Here is an 18,376-nt window from a genome sequence, read left to right as displayed (position 1 = left end):
GAGGAAACCTTCCCCACCAATGCTGATTAGTACCTCAGCTGCAACTTGGAGAACCATTTGGGGAACTGAAATGTTAGATGACTTGGTCAGGGTCCAATAGTCAGTATCTATAAAAGTCAGGACTTGAACCCTGGACTTCTTGGCTCTGAGGCCAACTCTCTATCCATTGCCCCTCCCTCCTTGTGCCTCTCCATGCTGACAATAAGAATCAGTATTTATATGCTGTAGTGCTTTTAGTTCAGTTCAGCAAACATATTTTTGGTGCAAAAAAGTGCCCACCTTCGAAGGCCACTGTTTTAAAGTTTGCAAAGTATATATTTTCTCCTCTCAACAAGCCCATGGTCCTGTAGGTATTGGCTCCATTGCATAGTTAAGGACATGGGCACAGAGAGACCAAGTGATTTGCTCAGGGTCATACAGCCAGGAAATATCAGAAGCAATATTTAAATCAAGGCCCTTGTGTACCCAGTTTCAGCACTCTCCTCACAAAGCCATGCCACTTTATCCAACATGGCACCCAGAACTGAACTCAGTACTCCAGACATCACCAGTTTAGGGCAGAGGACAGTCAGACCATCATCCTCCTAATCTTTGCAGCTGTCCCTCAGAACACAACCCAAGATCGCATTGATTTTTGTAGCTGCCATAACAGATCTTTGACTTAAGGTCCACTGAAACCCCCAGATCATTTTCTGATATATTACTGTCTGTCTTCCTGTGCAGTTTCCATCTTGTACTTGTGCAAATGATTTTTTTGAGACCATGTATATATAGAATGTGGCATGATAACACAGAAGGAATTCCAAAAAGCTCATAAGAGCCAGTTCAGAAGCTATTTGTGTTCTAAAAGACAGTGCCTAGTCCATAGTGAACTCCTTAAAATAAAAAATACAGCCCCAAAGGAACGTAATGTTTTAACCCCTTCACTTAGTCTCCCTGTTAAAGGCACTTCCACATCTTTCTATAGACTGGGAAGAGGTTTCCTCCAGAACTTCCTTTAAAAAAACCTTACTTATTTTTACTGGTATCTTTTGTGTTTATATCACCTTCATTTCTAAATATAACTGCCATCCCTCCCCTCTGCAATGAATGAGTCATCCCCTGTAGCCTCCACCTCCAAAAAAGATGAAAAAAAAAGCAATTCAGCAAAGTTAACAACAGAGTCTGAAAGCATCAGTAGAAGCAGTATTCTACAGCCCTGGCCCACCCACCACCCCCTATCCTGTCACCCCCCATAAAGAAAGAGCATTTTCTTATCTCTTATTTCTAGTCACAGTCACTTATCCCTCCCATTTGCATTACTGTGGTCCTTGGGTCTGCTCTTTCTTTGAGTTGTCCTCACTTTATTGTGAGGTTGTCTTCTCTTTATAGGGTCTCAGTTTGTACTTCATTCATTCATTCATCCAGTCTCTTTGTGGTTCAGGACTTTCTGTCTGTGCCATATTGTATGGTGACTCGACTATGTCAATATGAAAGCAGGGCAGGGTCTGTGAAGTGCCTGTGAATACATAAGGAGAGCAGAAGCCCTGGCATTGTAAGAGCAGGGAACAAACCATGAACCTCAACTTGACTTCTCTTGCCCACTCTCAGAATCCTCAGTAGCTCTTGGGTCATTCACAAAGGGGTTCTCATGAATTCAGGTAAACCTTGGGCTGTTGTCAAGAGACTAGAGAAGAATTTGTTGGAAAACCTTATCTTATGCTGACCATTAAAAAGAAACTTAACAAATCAAAATAGGTCGCAATCTTTTGAGACAAATGGCTTCTCTGCTACCTAAGTGAAATTATTCTGGCAGAGAATGACAGGTATCCTGTGATCTTTGGTATAAATTCTGAAGCCACACTGTAGGGGAATGGGGTACTTTCAGTGATGAGAAGGAAGGGAGAGTGGATTGTTCCATAGGTCAAGAGAAAGATATTTTAGAACCGCTTTGAAACCCTCATCTACATTTTGTCTTAAGAAATCACACAGCCTTCATTTTGCTATTGATTATCCTAGAAGTTGATGTGGGAGAGGCGCTGGCAGTTAATTGAAGGATCAGAAAGAGTGACACAGAAAAGGTGGTGCTTGAGCTAAGCTTTGGAGGAAACTAGGGATCTCTGAAGCAGAGATGAAGAGGAAGGGCATTCTAGGTATGGGGACAGCCTCTACAAACATACAGGGATGGGAGATACAGGGAAGAGAGAAGGGACAACACCAAGTCATCCAGTTTGGTAAAATGTGTGAAGCAGATGTAAGGAATTAAATTAAGAGTTTGACTAAATCTGTGAGAATTCTAATATGGTGGTTGCCGATTTAAAGTATTATAGCTCAAGTCAAAATGACTTTTAATAGCTTTTCTTTACAAAGAGGTGGAAAAAGTGAAAGTAGAGAAATACAAAAAGAGGGTAGAGAAGATGTCTAGCCTATCACATTAAATATTTCTCTGGTGCTTGTTAACCCTCGACAGGAGGACCTGGTGTTCCACCCATGCGGTCTCCTCCTCCAAGAGGCAAAAGTCTCTCCAGAGCTAATCTCTCTTTAGAAGTCAGGAAAAGAAAGCCAGCTACTCACTCACCCATGAGACAATCCAAGAGCCAAGGTCCCAAGTTGAAACCAAGGTCCAAGTAGTAACTCCAAAACACAGTGTCAATCCAAGATCCTCCAAGCTGAAGATTCAAGCCAAGACCACCTCTGAAGACTTTCAGGACTTTTTATAATTACCTCCTGTCCATTACCCTCTTCACAGGAGCCAATCACAGCTTCCAAATTGCCTAGCACTGCCCAGAGGGCAGTCTGTGAGATCTACACCTCATCCTTTGAACGTGTCATCTCTTACCAAAGGATTCACAAGTTTCTGATTAAAAGGGTGGAGCTCTCCAAGAAAGTGACTTGTGAATTCTCTTATTTGATAACAAAGTGTTAAGTAGGGGTTAAGTAAGTGTTAATTCAAAATAGACAAAGAGAATAAAGAATTCCCTTTCATGGAGAGTAACAAGCAATAAACCTAGAGAGGTAGGCCAGATGTGCAGTTTCTCAGTAAGGCAGCAAGGTGGTTAGATGTGTGCATTAGGAATATCAACATGGTAGTTATATTGGAGAAGGGAGAGATGAGAGGCAGGAAAGCTGATTAAAAGGCTATGAGGTACTTTGAAAAGGTGGAATCAACAAGACAGCAACTAACTAGATGTAAGATGTGAGGGAGAGGAAATCATTGAGTAAGATTCCTAGGTTTGGAACTGCTTTGGGGGCACCTAAGGTTTGACATAGGCAAGTAGGAATGTCAATCTAGAGTTCAAGAGAGAGAGAATAGGGCTGAATACATAGATCTAGGAGTCATAATTAAACTCAGGGGAACTGCTGAGATTTCCCTGAGAGACTATCCCTCAAAGTCCTATTTTAGACACAATGGATGCAGTTTAGGGGCTTGGCAAATGCTGGGTCAAGTTAACCTCTCAGGAAGCTTGGGATAATTGGGATAACTAATGGACTGGGAGCCAGGAAGCCCTGGGTTCAAATACCATCTCACACATTTACTAGCTGGGCAATTCTGTGTTCCATTTGCTCCTCTTGTCACCTTCTACCCATTGGTCTTGCCACAGTCAACCATCCATAAAACACACCCACACATATACAAGGGCTTAATTCTCAACAAAACCATACTACCTATGTATCTGAATGAAGACTCCCTTTGCTGAAAAGTCCATATTCTTCTTCTCTCACACATTTAATTCCTGGAAAATGTAGGATTTAAATTAATGTCCAATACTTCAAGTATTATATTTTATAAAGTTTATTAATAATCACTACAAGTAAAGGAATAAAAAGATAATTACCTTACAAAATAAGACCATGTGACTAAATTCTCTTGCCTGTTTAAAAAAACTGCTGGCAGCCACTCAGCCACTGTGATTACAGAAAAAAGAGAGTGAGAGGCTGGGATTCACAAAATGTATAACCTCCCTGCATCAGCAAGTAACATAAGCAAAGTGGGGTGCTGGGAATCATAGTTTTTAGGGTAACAGATTCTAATTACACAATCCCCCCTATAATTCCCATGGAAAACGAGCATGTAGAAATCTCCCAGATTTACATACCTAATTTCTCCATGGAATCAGTACATATAACCAACTTATATCTCTAAAGATCTTTAACTAGAGGTACATACAATATTTCACTTTCTAAGGGGAAATTACAATTATTTGGGGATAAAATGGAAATAAAAGAGAAAGAGAACAAAACCAATGATTACTAGGTGCATTGACAAAAAACCAGTTAGGGGGCAGTCCCCTTTGGCATAAGAGTGTACATTCAAAATAAATATGTTCTGCCCCCCACAGTTCAATTTCACTACATTCCAATGTTCATTCTGGATTCTTTGTTGCAGTGTGAGGTTTCTGCAGACATCTCCATGGTGCCTTCTCCAAACAGTTCACTTTCTAGATTCAGGGAAGTAGCAAGTTTCTTATCCTAAAATTACTCTCAAACAAGAAAAATTTTTACAAATCTAGAATTTTATGACAATTATACAATCCTCCCTGAGATGGGTGTTGATAGACACACGGATCACCCTGAGATACACAGCTGAGTTATGAGGTATGTGAATCAATTGTAAAAAGGAAGTCAAAACCAAATAGAAGGAAAAAAAATCAAAATTAAATAGTATATAAAAATTCTGAGTAAGCAAGAATAAGCCCATAACAGGTCCTAGAATCAGGACCTAATAAAGTTATTTATGTCCCACATGCCTGTAGGACAGTTACAGCAATATGCACTTACCCAATCAGAAGCTAGGACTACAGAAAATTGCCGCACTTAATAGAGACAGAAAAAAGGACTAGATTTTAGCAGCAAATGGGAAATATCATTCCCTGGTCTGATTTTACCTTAGCACTCAGAGATAGGGAAGCCAACTGTATAATTTTCACAAAATCCAAGATTAAAATTTTTTTGAGAAAACGGTTCAGGAAAAGAAGCTTGATAGCTCCTTGAATAAAGAAAATGAAGTGTTTGGAGAAATTGCCATAAAGAAACCTCTACTGCATCAAAAGATCCAGAACGAACTTTGGGGTGTAATTGATTGAACTCAAGGGAGTTCAATCAATTTATTCTAAATGTAAACTCTTATGCCAAAGGGGACTGCCCCCTGATTGGCCTTTTTGTCAATGCACCTAGCAAACATTGGTTTTACACTCTCTCTCTCCCTCCCTCTCTCTCTCCCTCCCTCCCTCCCTCCCTCTCTCTCCCTCTCTCTCCCTCTCTCTCTCTCTCTCTCTCTCTCTCTCTCTCTCTCTCTCTCTCTCTCTCTCTCTCTTCTGTTTCCCTCTTATCTCTAACTATTATAGTTTACTCTTTGAAAGTGCAATATTGTATGCACCTTTAGCTAGAAGATCTTTAGAGGTATAAGCTGATTATGTTAAATGATTCATTGGGGAGACTAGAATCTCAAAGAATCACAGGGGATGGGGTTGTGAAGTGTGAATCTGACTTTCTTTTGGTACCCCTACTTTGTACCTCATCAGACACTAAGTAAGGGAGTTGCAAGTCACTTGCTAAAATGAGTGATAACTCCAGAACTCAACATTAAGTAAGAGTGTTCACAAGTCATTTGCTAAAATGGATGCTAACTCAATCAATCAGAAATTTGTGAATCCTATGATAAAAGGTTGACACCTTCAGAGGTCTAGGATAAGTTAACACCTTCAGAGGTGAGAAGTGGATCCCAGAGAAACTACCCACCCTGGGAAGTGCTAGGCAATTTGGAAGTTGTGATTGGCCCCTGTGAAGATGGGAAGAGATAAGAAGTCACTATAAAAGCCCTGAACTTCTTCAGCTGGAGAGAATCTTCTGCAAGCAGTCTTCTGGAGATAGTCTTCGAGAGGTTGTCTTCAGAAATAGTCTTCAGGGAGTAGTCTTCGAGGGAGCTTTGCTGGAGACTTCAGCTTGGATCTTGGGCTTGGAGATTCGGCTGGCAAACTGCCTCTAGAAGGTGACTTTGGACTTCGGTTTTGACTTGGATCTTGGACTGTTTCTTGGGTGAGTGAGTAGCTGGCCTTCCTTTCCTCATGTCTGGAGAAAGATTAGTTTTGGAGAGGCCTTCCCTTTTTGGAGGAGGCCATGTGGGTAGAACTTCTGGGCTGAGCTGAGCACTAGAGTAATATTTAGTATGATAGACATCTTCTCTACCCTCTTTTTGTATTTCTCTACTTTCACTCTTTCCACTATTTTGTAAATAAAAGCTATTAAAAGTCATTTTGACTTGAGCTATAATATTTTAAATCAGGGGCCACCATATTATTTTAGAATTTTCACATATTTTAGTCAAACCCTTAATTTAATTCCTTATACGACCCAACTGAGGTACTTTGTCTGAGTCTGGCATGGGAAAATCCTGCGTCTGATGTTGTCAAACAGTTGCTTCCTCGAATCCCAAAACAAGTCCTCTGTCTTGGTGCAGATTCTCAGCAATCCCATTGGAATTAGTTGGTCTCCTTGACTTTGTGCTTCTTGGCACTGTATAATGGCTCTTTTGTGGTTCCTTCTCCTGGAATCAGACACAATCATTAATCAAAATCACATAATATTTAACAATCAATGGCAGGTTTCCATAGTCTAAAGCTTTGGGGTATGCATTAATATTAGGGCTATTAGATATTGTAAACTTATATTAGTGCAAAATAAAAAACCAAACCATTAATACTGTTAACATGTGCTTCAAGTACAAAAAATGAGAAAAAATTCAAATATTCTATTGCACATACAAGGAAAAACAATGATAAAATTAAAAAATCAAAACTTTATAGATCACAATCAGTGACACACTGTGTTTGCCAAGGAGAGGCACAATACAAAGGTTTCTCATCCAAAAATGAGATCCATTTCCTTTTTTACTTGGCCATGATCCACAGTGTGTATGCAAATGATTTTTACTAAGAAAACAGTTTTATAAAACAGTAGTATAACAGGTAATGCACATTCAAAGAAGTACCAAAATCCCCCAAATCACAAGAGCCCATTTAATTACAGTAGCAAACAAACACGCTATCATATAAGATTCACATGAGTTTCTGTATGACATTGAAAAAAGAACCTTTGAAGCCCATGGATACATTTATAGATTATGCCCCCAACTAAAGGTATGGCTTAGCCAGAGGAAGCTTGCTCACTGAGATTGACGTAATTCGAAATAAAGAGTGATAAAACTCTGACTGGAGGACTCACACCCCTCACTGGGGACATCTAGAGGAAGTGCCACTGATATGGTCCTCTGGACCTCTTCAGACAACATCTAGTTGAAAGTATTGTGTGATCAGGGAGGATGAAGGACTTTTTTTTTTATGAGAGCAATCTGAAATCTCCAAAGAATTCATCTCAAGACAGCAATGATAAATTAATTTCTAGGTTAATGAGGGAAAGAGTACAACAACCCCAAATGATTTTTATTATTATAAGGAAAGAGCATTGAACATTGTGTATGACCTGCAGTCCTAGCTTTTCCTTTGCTGAGCTACAGTTTTTATTTATTTGATTTTGAATTTAAGCAGTCATCTTGCTCCAACTTGTATCTGATTGCCATTATTTCATCTGCACAGCTTGAGAGCCTGTGAAAGATTCCAAGCACCCAGATCTTCATGTTCAGTATTTCAAGTTCAAACCTGCATATTCTTTTCAAGCCTGCATGTGAAGCAAGCGTGGAGGACCAAAACGAGTTCAGGGAACACACATGGCTTTGGCAAAAAGAAATCTGTCAGGGCCTCTGGCCAAAAGCACAGCTGTGGGATCCCTGGCCTTGGCCCTAAACTGCTGGGAAAGGTTTTGAGGGAAAGGTGGTCTTTCTCTTCACCATATGATAGCCAACTTTCCTACTTGTACCTTTAATCCTTCTTGTGTCTTCCTTCATATTAGTCCCACAGGCATCCTCTCTCTAGCTCTAAACCCCAATCTTCCCCCATTGTCTTTAACCACACTCACAGCTCTTCTAGCTTAAAAAACCTCCATAAAGCAAACCCTCATTTGTCCCTCTTGTCCCCTCAAGTGTCCTGTCCCCTCTATGTCTCTTCTCCCTTTTTCAACCAAATTCCTAGGAAAAGTTGTTTATACCTATTGTCTCAACTTCCTCTCCTTTTACTCTCATCTCAACTTCTTTTAGTTTGTCTCCCAGCCCGAAACTTCTGGCTTTAAAGTAACTACTGATCTCTTACTTGACAGTTTTCATTCTTTTTCTCAGGCCTCATCCTTCTTGGTCTCTGCAGATTCTGACCTACTCATCTGGGTTTTCATGATACTATTCTCTCTTGGTTTTAATCCTCCCCACCTGCCCACTTCTTACATTTATGTCCTATCCTCTAACTCTGGGTTTAGCCTGTCTTTAGCTCTCTTTTTTCTCTAGACTCTCTCTTTGAGACTTCATTAGATCCCATGTGTTCTAGATGATCATCTGTATGTGAATGACTCCCACATCTGTCCTTCCAAGCCTTGATCTCTCTCCTGAGTTACGTTTCACATCACCAACTTCCTGTTGGGCATTTTGAACAGGATGTTCCACAATTGCCTTCTGTATGCCGTCTCCCTCATTAGAACACAAGCTTCTTGAGTGCAGAGACTCTTTGCTTTTCATTCCTGTATCCCCATCATTTGGCACTGTACTTTGCACATAGTAAGCATTTAACAATTTTTTAATCTGTTCATTTATTTATCATCTCCAACATGTCCAAATTAGATCTCATTATCCAGACTTCCTTATTCCCAGTCACCTAGTCATGCACAGTCATAGAGTTAGCCTTAACTCCTCTATTTGTTATTTAAAGCCCTTTGTAACCTGGTTTCAGCCAACCTTTCCAGACTTATTATGTATAACATTCCTTCATGCCCTTTAACACCCCAGGAGCCAAAATGGCCTTCTTGCTGTTCCCTGTATGACATTCCATTCTCTTATGTGCATTTCTTTATAAAAGCTCTTCCCCTCATCTCAAATGTTTTCCTTCATCTTCTGGGAATTCCTAGCTGTCTTTAGGGCTCAAATCAAAAATCTTTTCCTATACATTCTTGACTCCCTACCCCGTGCCCCTTCCCTGCAGCTGTTAGTGCCTCTACTCTCACTCCTAGACTTCTTTACATTTCCTTTTGCTATATTTCACATTAATTTATGGATTATAGAAGCAGAGATTCAGGGTTGGGAGGGACCAAAGAAGTCATCTAGTCTTAACACCCTTCATGCAACAAACTGGACCAAATAGTCTCTGCCTTCCCAAGATTATTCTCAAAGACTATCTCTCCATGAGGAATCACTGGGTGACTTCAGGCAGTTCACTCAGCCCTTCTCTTTATCAGTCTGACTCTGGATAATCCATCTTGGCCTACCTCATAGGCATTGTTAGGTTTTAATGAGAATAAATTTAAGGGCATTTTGAAAATTATAAAGTGTTCTTTAAATATAAAGGATTTATTATGACATCAAATCTATATGAAATGAAAAATACAGTCATTCAGTTGTTTGCAGAAACCCAAATATTTTGTATAATGAAGATAAAACCTCTGAGATGAACAATTAACATTTTTGCTGGCAGAGTAGGATGGGAAGGGGACATTCAGAGTCCAAGTAGACCCAGTTTAAGGAAGACAAACCATGACTATAAGTGACAAGAAATGAACATAGAAAAAAATGAAGCTATTCTTTAAGATATATTCCCTTTCAAACCAAAAGTTTAGTGTAGGGGGTAAGGGAAGGCAGGAAGGTATAAATATTGATAATTTTATATTTCTTTGTCTTATGTATTTGTAGTATCTAGAGAAGGCTCTCCTCCACATTATAGTGAAGGTCCCCCAGAAGTTTAAAGAAGGAAGGAAGGAAATACGTATTAAGTACTTACAGTGTGCCAGGCACTTTGCTAAATGTTTTATAAATATTATTTCATTTGATCCTCTCAACAACTCTGAGAAGTAGGTGCTATTATAGAAACTAGTCATTTCAAGTCCAGCACTCTATCTTATGCACTACTTAGCTGCCTCTGTATATTCATCAAGGTAGTTTGTGAGTATATATCCACTAAAACCAGGAGCCCTAATGTGTTTTACTTTTATGTGTTTACCTTTAATAGTCAAAGGATGCAATTTGTTCAAAGCAAAAGACTTAATGAAAATAGAATAAGAAAAGTAACAATAAAATATTTTTCCCATAAACTGAAGTCATATTCTACCACCTTATACACACAACATTGGTGGGAAGAAGGAACATACATGGAAAGGCACAAATGTAAAGAACATGTGGCCTGAATATTTACTTGGAGATGCATTACATGCACAGGGAACTTCTGTGTCTATCAGCTATACATAGTGGGGCAACTCAACCCCAAAAGCAGAACTGATATTTTTTTTCAAATGATGCCTTTGCATTACTCTCACTGAACTTTCTCTGTGCTTGTCTCCACTGGACACTATTCTACTGGATGCTATTCCACTGGACACATAATTTATGCCAGACTCTACAGACTCATCTCTGTTGATGCTACTTTGTTGAATGTGTTGAATCTGTGCTGATTGCTACTCTACTTCCAACTTTTGGCTTTGGCCGGTAGCCTTTGGTTATAGGACTATGTCTCAAACAAGTTCTTTTAGTTCAAAGCCAGAGGCTTTTTATAACCCTTTTAAAAAATCAGTCACCCTCATTATGGACCATCAGAAAGTCTTCCTATGGAAAAAAAAACCCAACTTCATCATGCCCCCTTCTCCCTTCCCCTTTAAAGAGTGGGCTGCTATATGAATCTTAGGAAGTTTCTCCTTTCCCTGGCAGGAGCATCTCAGACCCTAATGTCAAACTCTTTAGAACAAAGAGCAAAGAGACATCCAGCAAAATCAATCTCTCTTTTTTCTTTGAACTATCCTGGTCCTTGGGCTTGGGATAGACTATCACACTCCACCTTCATGGTGAGCATTTTCTGTGGCTCCTGACTTTAACCCATGAAAGCTAGATGTAAGGGCTATTTGCCAATAACTACCAAACAACTAACCATAGATTCAGTTTCTTTCTTAAATTGTATTTTTTATTATGAACTTAAATTGATAAGCACAAAAATTTGAGTATTAAAAAAGAGGTTTTTATATGTAACTATGAACTTCTGTTATCTGTAGATTATTTAACATGTACCCTAAACCAAATGCAGTGCTAACACAGTTGTCCTTTTGTGAATTTCTTCTGCGTATTTTTAAATGTTTCATTGGTGCTCTTCTTTCATTTCTATCACTATTCACTAACTTGCCTTGTCCAAAGAGAAGCTCGCCCTTAACAAATTAGTTAAACAAAGCAAATCCACACATTGTGTCTAAAAATGCAAGTTTCATCCTGTACCCTCACTCTATCTCTTTGCTGTCTGAAAATCATTGATATATTTAATTTTCAGTCTTCTGAAATTGTGATTGGTCATTAAATTGAGAAAGCTTGTGCAGTCTTTTAGATTTATTTCTCTTTACAATCTTGTAGTCATTCTGTAAGTTGTTCTCTTGGTTTGGTCTACTTCATTTTGCATTACTTCATCCAAGTTTCCCCAAAGATCTCTGAACTTGTCATATTTGTCATTGCATATGGTACAAAAATTTTCAATTACATTCATACTCTACAATTTGTTCAGTCATTCCCCAGCAAAAGGGCACTCACTTTATTTTTGCTTCATTGTTACCATAAAAGTGCTATTATGTGACAGCAAAGGAAAGTGATAAATGTTGGAGGGGATGTAGCAAAATTGAGACATTAATGCATTGCTGGTGGAGTTGTGAATTGATCCAGCCATTCTGGATGGCAATTTGGAACTATGCCCAAAGGGCTTTAAAAGACTGTCTGCCTTTTGATCCAGCCATACCACTGCTGGGTTTATACCCCAAAGAGATCATAAGAAAAAAGACTTGTACAAAAATATTTATAGCTGTGCTCTTTGTGGTGGCAAAAATTTGGAAAATAAGGGGATACCCTTTGACTGGGGAATGGCTTAACAAATTGCAGTATCTGTTGGTTATGGAATACTATTGTGCTGGAAGGAATAATGAACTGGAAGAATTCCATGTGAACTGGAATGACCTCCAGGAAGTGATGCAGAATGAAAGGAGCAGAACCAGAAGAACACTGTACACAGAGAGAGATACACTGTGGCACACTCGAATGTAATGGACTTCTCTACTAGCAGCAATGCAATGATCCAGGACAATTCTGAGGGACTTAAGAGAAAGAATGCTATTCACATCCAGAGAAAGAACTGTGGGAGTAGAAACACAGAAGAAAAATAACTACTTGATCACATGGGTTGATGGGGATATGATTGGGGATGTAGACTCTAAGCGATCACCCTAATGCAAATATCAATAATATGGAAATAGGTCTTGATCAATGACACATGTAAAACCCAGTGGAATTGCTTGTTGGCTATGGGAGGGGTGGGAGGAGGAGGGGAGAGAATGAACATGAATCGTGTAACCATGGAAAAATATTCTAAATTAATTAAATAAAAAAATTTGAAGTTGAAAAAATGCTATTCTTAAACATGTGGATTCTTTCCCTCTGTTTGAACTTTTCAATCTGTGACAAGTAATGATATTGCTTGATTAATTTCCCCAATTTTTGTAAGTGTCTTCTCTCTTCATTCATGTAGATGAGTAGGCAGGGAAAACACACAAACACACATCACAACTCAAAGGTCAAGGTCCTGATTTCCCCTATCTGCTCATCCACATTCCTGGTCTTTCATTTATAGAAGAGCCAGCTAAAGCTGAGAGAGCTTTGAGTTCACCCTTCTATATTCCAATCTTAGGATGTCCATGAAACTGCCCTAGTATTTGACCTGATTCTTGACTTTGCTTTGGTTCCTGATGATTTATCTTTCCAGCTGTGTGACTCCAGTTTGGATTTATATTGTTTTGTTTTTGTCAGGGTCGCCATGTGAAGACTGGCCAGTTAGCAGCTGTCAAAGTCATGAGTGTTACAGAGGTGAGTGTGACTTTCTTCTGTACCATCTGGGTGGGTTGAGTTCTTGGTGTGTGCCACAAAGTAATGGAGGTGGTACAGAACCTTGAAGAGAGGTTTGAGCCTGAATCTTGATTTTGCTAGTTAAGAGCAAGGCACTTCCCCTCTCTGATCTTCAGTTACCTACTCTGTAAAATCAATTTTGCACAAAATTTGGTGAAACCATTTATTTAAGGTCACATAGAATTAAATATATCTATATATCTAATAACTTATAACATTCTTAAAATAACATGTATATACTTAAAGTATATGTATATATGTTGCAAATAAGAATATTGTACTTAGGAACAGCCAGGAATGATAATATAGGAATGTGTGCCTTTCCAAAAGCAAAAATCATTTGTAAATCTTCATAAATGGGAATGGAAAAGAAAGCAGAGCACAGATATGCCATGGTAAAATATTTTGCATGGCCGGGAACTGAGATTATTGTTGCAAGTCTTGGGACAATAGCATGTGTTTTAACTCCATGGTTATTAATTGCTCTGAGATCTTGCACAAAGCGATACACAACTTTGCCATTGATTCCAACTTAGACTTCTTAATGGGCAATATTGGGGTATTGTACTCTGATCTACACGGCATTATAATCTTCTGTTGTATCAGAGATTCAATTATTGGTGTTATTCTCTCCATGGCCTCTCTACTTAATGGGTACTGTGGGATAAATTGGGGGTGGACCTTCCTTAGTAACAATTTTAACAGGTTCAGCTGATTTTAACAACCTCACATCTGTTGTACTATTTGCCCATAAAACCTCAGGAATATCTGCAGGAATTTCATAAATAAGGCTCTCTTTCTTCTCTGTATCTAAGCTGTCTAAAAATAGCACTAGAAATAGGTCTAATGACTCCTGGTAACTCTAGAGATATGTCACCAGTTGGGGTACACACAATTGTTGCCCTTAATTTACATAACAGGTCCCTCCCCACAAGATTAATTGGGGAGTTGGGCATTAATAGGAATTGAGTGTTCCACACTCAGAGACCTAGGGATACCATATGTAGTGGTAGCTTTTTGACCTTAAAGGGTGTACCTGATATTCCCACAATCTGCATTGACCCCACAGTATCACATTCTCCATCTAGTGATTCCTTTAGTACAGATTTAGCCACCCAGCTGCCCCCCGGTAATTCACTTTTAAGTTTAATTTGTTAAATCTTATTTGCTGTAGTTTCAGTTCTTTAAATTGGTTGAAGATAGGGGGGCACCTGGGTAGCTCAGTGGATTGAGAGTCAAGCCTAGAGACTGGAGGTCCTAGGTTCAAATCCGGCCTCAGACACTTCCCAGCTGTGTGACCCTGGGAAGTCACTTGACCCCCATTGCCTACCCTTACCACTCTTCCACCTAGGAGCCAATACACAGAAGTTAAGAGTTTAAAAACAAAACAGAAAACAACAAAAAAAATAAAAACAAAAAAATAAATTGGTTGAAGATGTAGGAGAGTACCATCTTCACCAGTAACAATAACAGTATTACACCCAATCCTAATGGCATATAGCTCAAAAAAAAATCCAATAACATAATAGTAAGCAGTCCCATCATGCAGTTAGGGAATGCCATTCCCTTAATAAAAGAAGGAATAGTCAAGTAAAAAAAAAATTGGGTACAGCTTGGGAGCTGTACATGGTGTTGTAAAACCACATTGTTCACTGAAGCCACTGCTTGTAAAAGCAGGCTTCTAGGCTGTGGCTGTGGCTAGCTGGCTCTTTAACACCCTCTAGGATATCAGTGATGGAAAAAATTACCTTTTTAAAGTCCTGACTTTATCTGTTATGGATATTAGTATCAATTTTTTAGGCTCTGTCTCTGTTTAGCTTGCCAAGAATGTTGCAAATAAAAATGTTGTTGCAATTAGGAACAGCCAGGAATGATAATATAGGAATGTTGAGGGGGAAAATTAGCTATATTATCTTTTACTGCTTGTAATAGATCAGGCAGGTGCCTAATCGTTTGTGGCTCTGTGTAACTGTTATGGCCTACACAAGGATAACTGTTGGAGACAGATATAAAAACCGCTCTATTTAATAAATACTGGAAAAGGTTTGAGGAAAGGTAAGGAAAGGTAAACAGAGGTGTGAGGATTAGGATGAATTCCCTAATTTAAAAGGGGATCTAAAGTTTTACCCACTTCCCTCTAGTTTGTGAGAGCTTGCTTCTTACTCGGGTTTCCTAACTCCTTAATCTATACTAATTCCTGGGGTCTATTCCAAATAAACTATCCTAAATTATAATCCTCTTAGTTATAATAAATAAGTTTACTGTCTCCTTAGATCTCTTTCAGCTTTAAATCAGTTTGGTTATTCACTCTCTCTGCCCACTGCCAGCCCTTCCAGGCCTAGCTAGGCTTTTCGGCCTAAGCAGGCTGCAAAATGGCTTGGCCCTCTAAGCAGCCACACAAAGGAAAACCAGTCTCTTTTTTCCTGTTGATTTCCCCCACAAACTTATTCCAGAAATTCTAACCTGTTCTCCTCCTTCACCTGCCACTGAGTTTTTTCAGTGTTCTAGGGAACAAAAACACTAGCCTCCTCCTAGGGAAAAAACAACCGACAGCAGTCTGTTGGCAGTTGGAAAACCCGAACTGACTCAGGCTACCCAGAATTCCAACAGGCACTCTTCCCAAGATTCTGTCTGGCCTTAAAGAAACCTTACCCACCATTTCTTACCCTGTCCTTAGCTGCTAAGATACCAGTTACTCCAAATGGTCCTCATTAGCCCTATGGCTTAATTAATCCTAATAACATACAGTTATATGTGTGTGTTTATACTTAATAACATGACAACAAGACATTAAAAATATCCTCATAATAGTAAACATATAAAACAAGAGGCAGTTTTTTTCTTTCAAACCCTAAGGCTTTAATAATTAATTATTCTAGTTTCTTAAAATTAAGATTTCATAGACAAACCATGCAGACAAGGTATGGGTTCTCCATATTTCATTTGTCTGTGATAATGACTGAAAGTTCTCTGCCTGGTCTACTTCTAATTGATCATCTGCTCTCAGAGATAGTAAATGAACGATTTTCCACAGCCATGCTGCCCAGCCCTGGTTTCCTCTTGTCTCTTTCCTCTCTTCTGCCTCCAGCCAGGACCTTCTGTTTCCTCAGTCCTGTTGGAGCTGCTGACAGGGAAGAGAGAAGGGCAGTTGAATTGCCAGTGCTATCCCCGCTGACGTGAATAAAATGGTGTCATAGTTCATGATGTGGTGTCTCAGATGTTGCCAGGCACTGAGCTCTTGGCCCATCTGTGATCCAGAGTGGTGTGAGTAACTTCACCTCTCAAAGATATTATGAGCATGAATATTGCAAAGGTCAAATTGGCTCTCATGGGTCCTGAAAGAAAATTCTCAACTAATCTGTCTGTTAAAATATGCTTATTTCTCCAAACTGTTGTTGAATCAAGTATTCTTTTTTCAATTTGTTCAGGGGGTAATTATGAGTTAGTGTTAGAAAAATGGGTGCTTTTCATTTAGTCACTGGGTAGTTTTTCAGTTCTCTTCCAGTGGAGGGGAGTTTTTTATTCCCTTATATCACTTTTTCCATTACCTGTGTGACCTTGGGCAAATCACTTGAGCTCGATGAGCCCCAGTTACCTTATATGTAAAATGAAAGGATTGAACCAGATGTCCTCTAAGCATCAATATAGAGCTGGAAGGAAAGTCAGAGGCCATCTAGTCCTACCCCTTTTTTGTAGAAATCAGGTCACTGGGGCCTAGAGGAGCAAAGAGGATGGCCAAATTTATGCAGATAGTAAGTGGCAGAAGTGGGATTTGAACCTAGATCTTCTGACTCCAGATCCACATGTCAATAGCCAATAGTTAATAAACATTTATTAAGTTCCTACTCCTATACTATGTGCTGTACTAAGCACTGGGGATACAAATACCTGCCCCCCCCCCCAAATGATTGCTCCCAAAGAACTTTCCATTTAATAGGGGAAGACAAAACACAAAAGGAATCTGAAAAGAGAGGGCGGGGCAGAAAAATACTCAACCAAGGGGGCATGGTAGAGAAGTCCAAGAAGTTTCGGCATCCTGTAGTTTGGTGAGAGATGAGATGTTTTGAGCTCAACTCCTTCCTTAAATGAAGCCTTTGAAGTTCATGGCCCTATCCTCTAATCAGAGGACCAAATTTGGGTGAAATAGCAAGGCTGATGGGATCTTGCATGATGATAAGTTTTCCCAGTGGTAGAGAAGTCAGTCCCAGAGAAGAGAATCCAGCTGAGAACTGAGTCCATCCCAACTGTGACATTGAGGGATTCTTAGTGATTGCAAATGAAAACCAAGTCACTTAGGTTTGCAGCCTCACAGTCATCCCCAAATCAATACTCTCCCTCACTTCCCAGATGCAGTCAGTTACCAAGATCTCTCACACATGCCCTCTTCTCTTCACTCATACATACAGCCATCAATGTACTTGAGGCCCTTATCCTCTCTAGCTTGATCTATCACAAAAGTCTCCCAACTGGTTTCTCTGCATCCTCTCTATTTACTTTGATCCATCTTCCACACTGCCAAAAGCACAAGTCATTCCTCTGCTTCAGAAATTTCATGGTTTCTGTTACCTCTGGGATCCCAAAATCTACCTTTGGGATCAAACACAAATGTCTTTATTTGACCCTAAAAATCCTTCACAGTCTCAGTCCAAGCTCTCTCACCAAGCACATTATTCCTCTTCATTCTGTCTGTGTTCCAGGTGACTCTTATATGGGACCTTCCATTTCTTCACTAAAGGTCAAATGCAAATAGAAAATGGTGCCACTAATCTGAATGTAAGGGTCCATATAGGTGGCATATTGACTTATTTTGAAAACATCATGTTATATTTTATTGTATTTTTATTTATTTTGTTAAATATTTCTCATTTACATTTAAATCTGGTTCAAGCTGCACTTAGGAATTTTGTCCATTTATTTGACATTATACCTCTGAATTCAATGTCCCCTGAGCTCAAAATTCACTCCTTTCTTACCTCTGTCTCTTAGAACCCCTAGCTGCCTTCAAAGCTAAGCTTAGGTACCACTTCTACAGGAAGCTTTTCCAGATTACCTTCTTCTACCCCCAAATGACTTTGTATTTCCTTTGTAGGTATCTCACAAATTCTTTATCTGTGTGGATATTGTTCTCCCCTCTCACCCCAGAGTGTAAGTTTATTGAGAGCAAAGAACTATACTGTTCTTGTTTGTGTAACCCTAAACCCTAACACAGTGCATGGCACACAGTAAGCACTTAGCAAACTGAATCAGTTAAAGAGGCATGGACTCGGAGGCAGTGGCTTTGAATGTGAATTCAGATCCCAGCCCTGCTACTTATGAGCTGTTTCACCTGGTTCTTTCTGTGCCTTAACCATAAAATGAAGAGATGGAGCAAGAGGGTACCTACTTCCA

General features: G+C 39.4%; 1 protein-coding gene across 1 annotated transcript in view; it reads left to right on the top strand.

Moving 5' to 3' along the window:
• The window catches only part of LOC123253463 (mitogen-activated protein kinase kinase kinase kinase 4-like), a 233,903-nt gene that overhangs the window by 84,305 nt on the left and 131,222 nt on the right, over positions 1-18,376 (top strand). The window contains exon 3 of the mRNA XM_044682653.1: positions 12,893-12,949. Coding sequence (XP_044538588.1) covers positions 12,893-12,949 — 57 coding nt within the window. The remainder of the gene's footprint in view (positions 1-12,892; positions 12,950-18,376) is intronic.

Source organism: Gracilinanus agilis, chromosome X, assembly GCF_016433145.1.
Source record: "Gracilinanus agilis isolate LMUSP501 chromosome X, AgileGrace, whole genome shotgun sequence".
Lineage (NCBI taxonomy): Eukaryota > Metazoa > Chordata > Mammalia > Didelphimorphia > Didelphidae > Gracilinanus > Gracilinanus agilis.
This window is presented reverse-complemented; position numbering and strand designations above follow the sequence as displayed.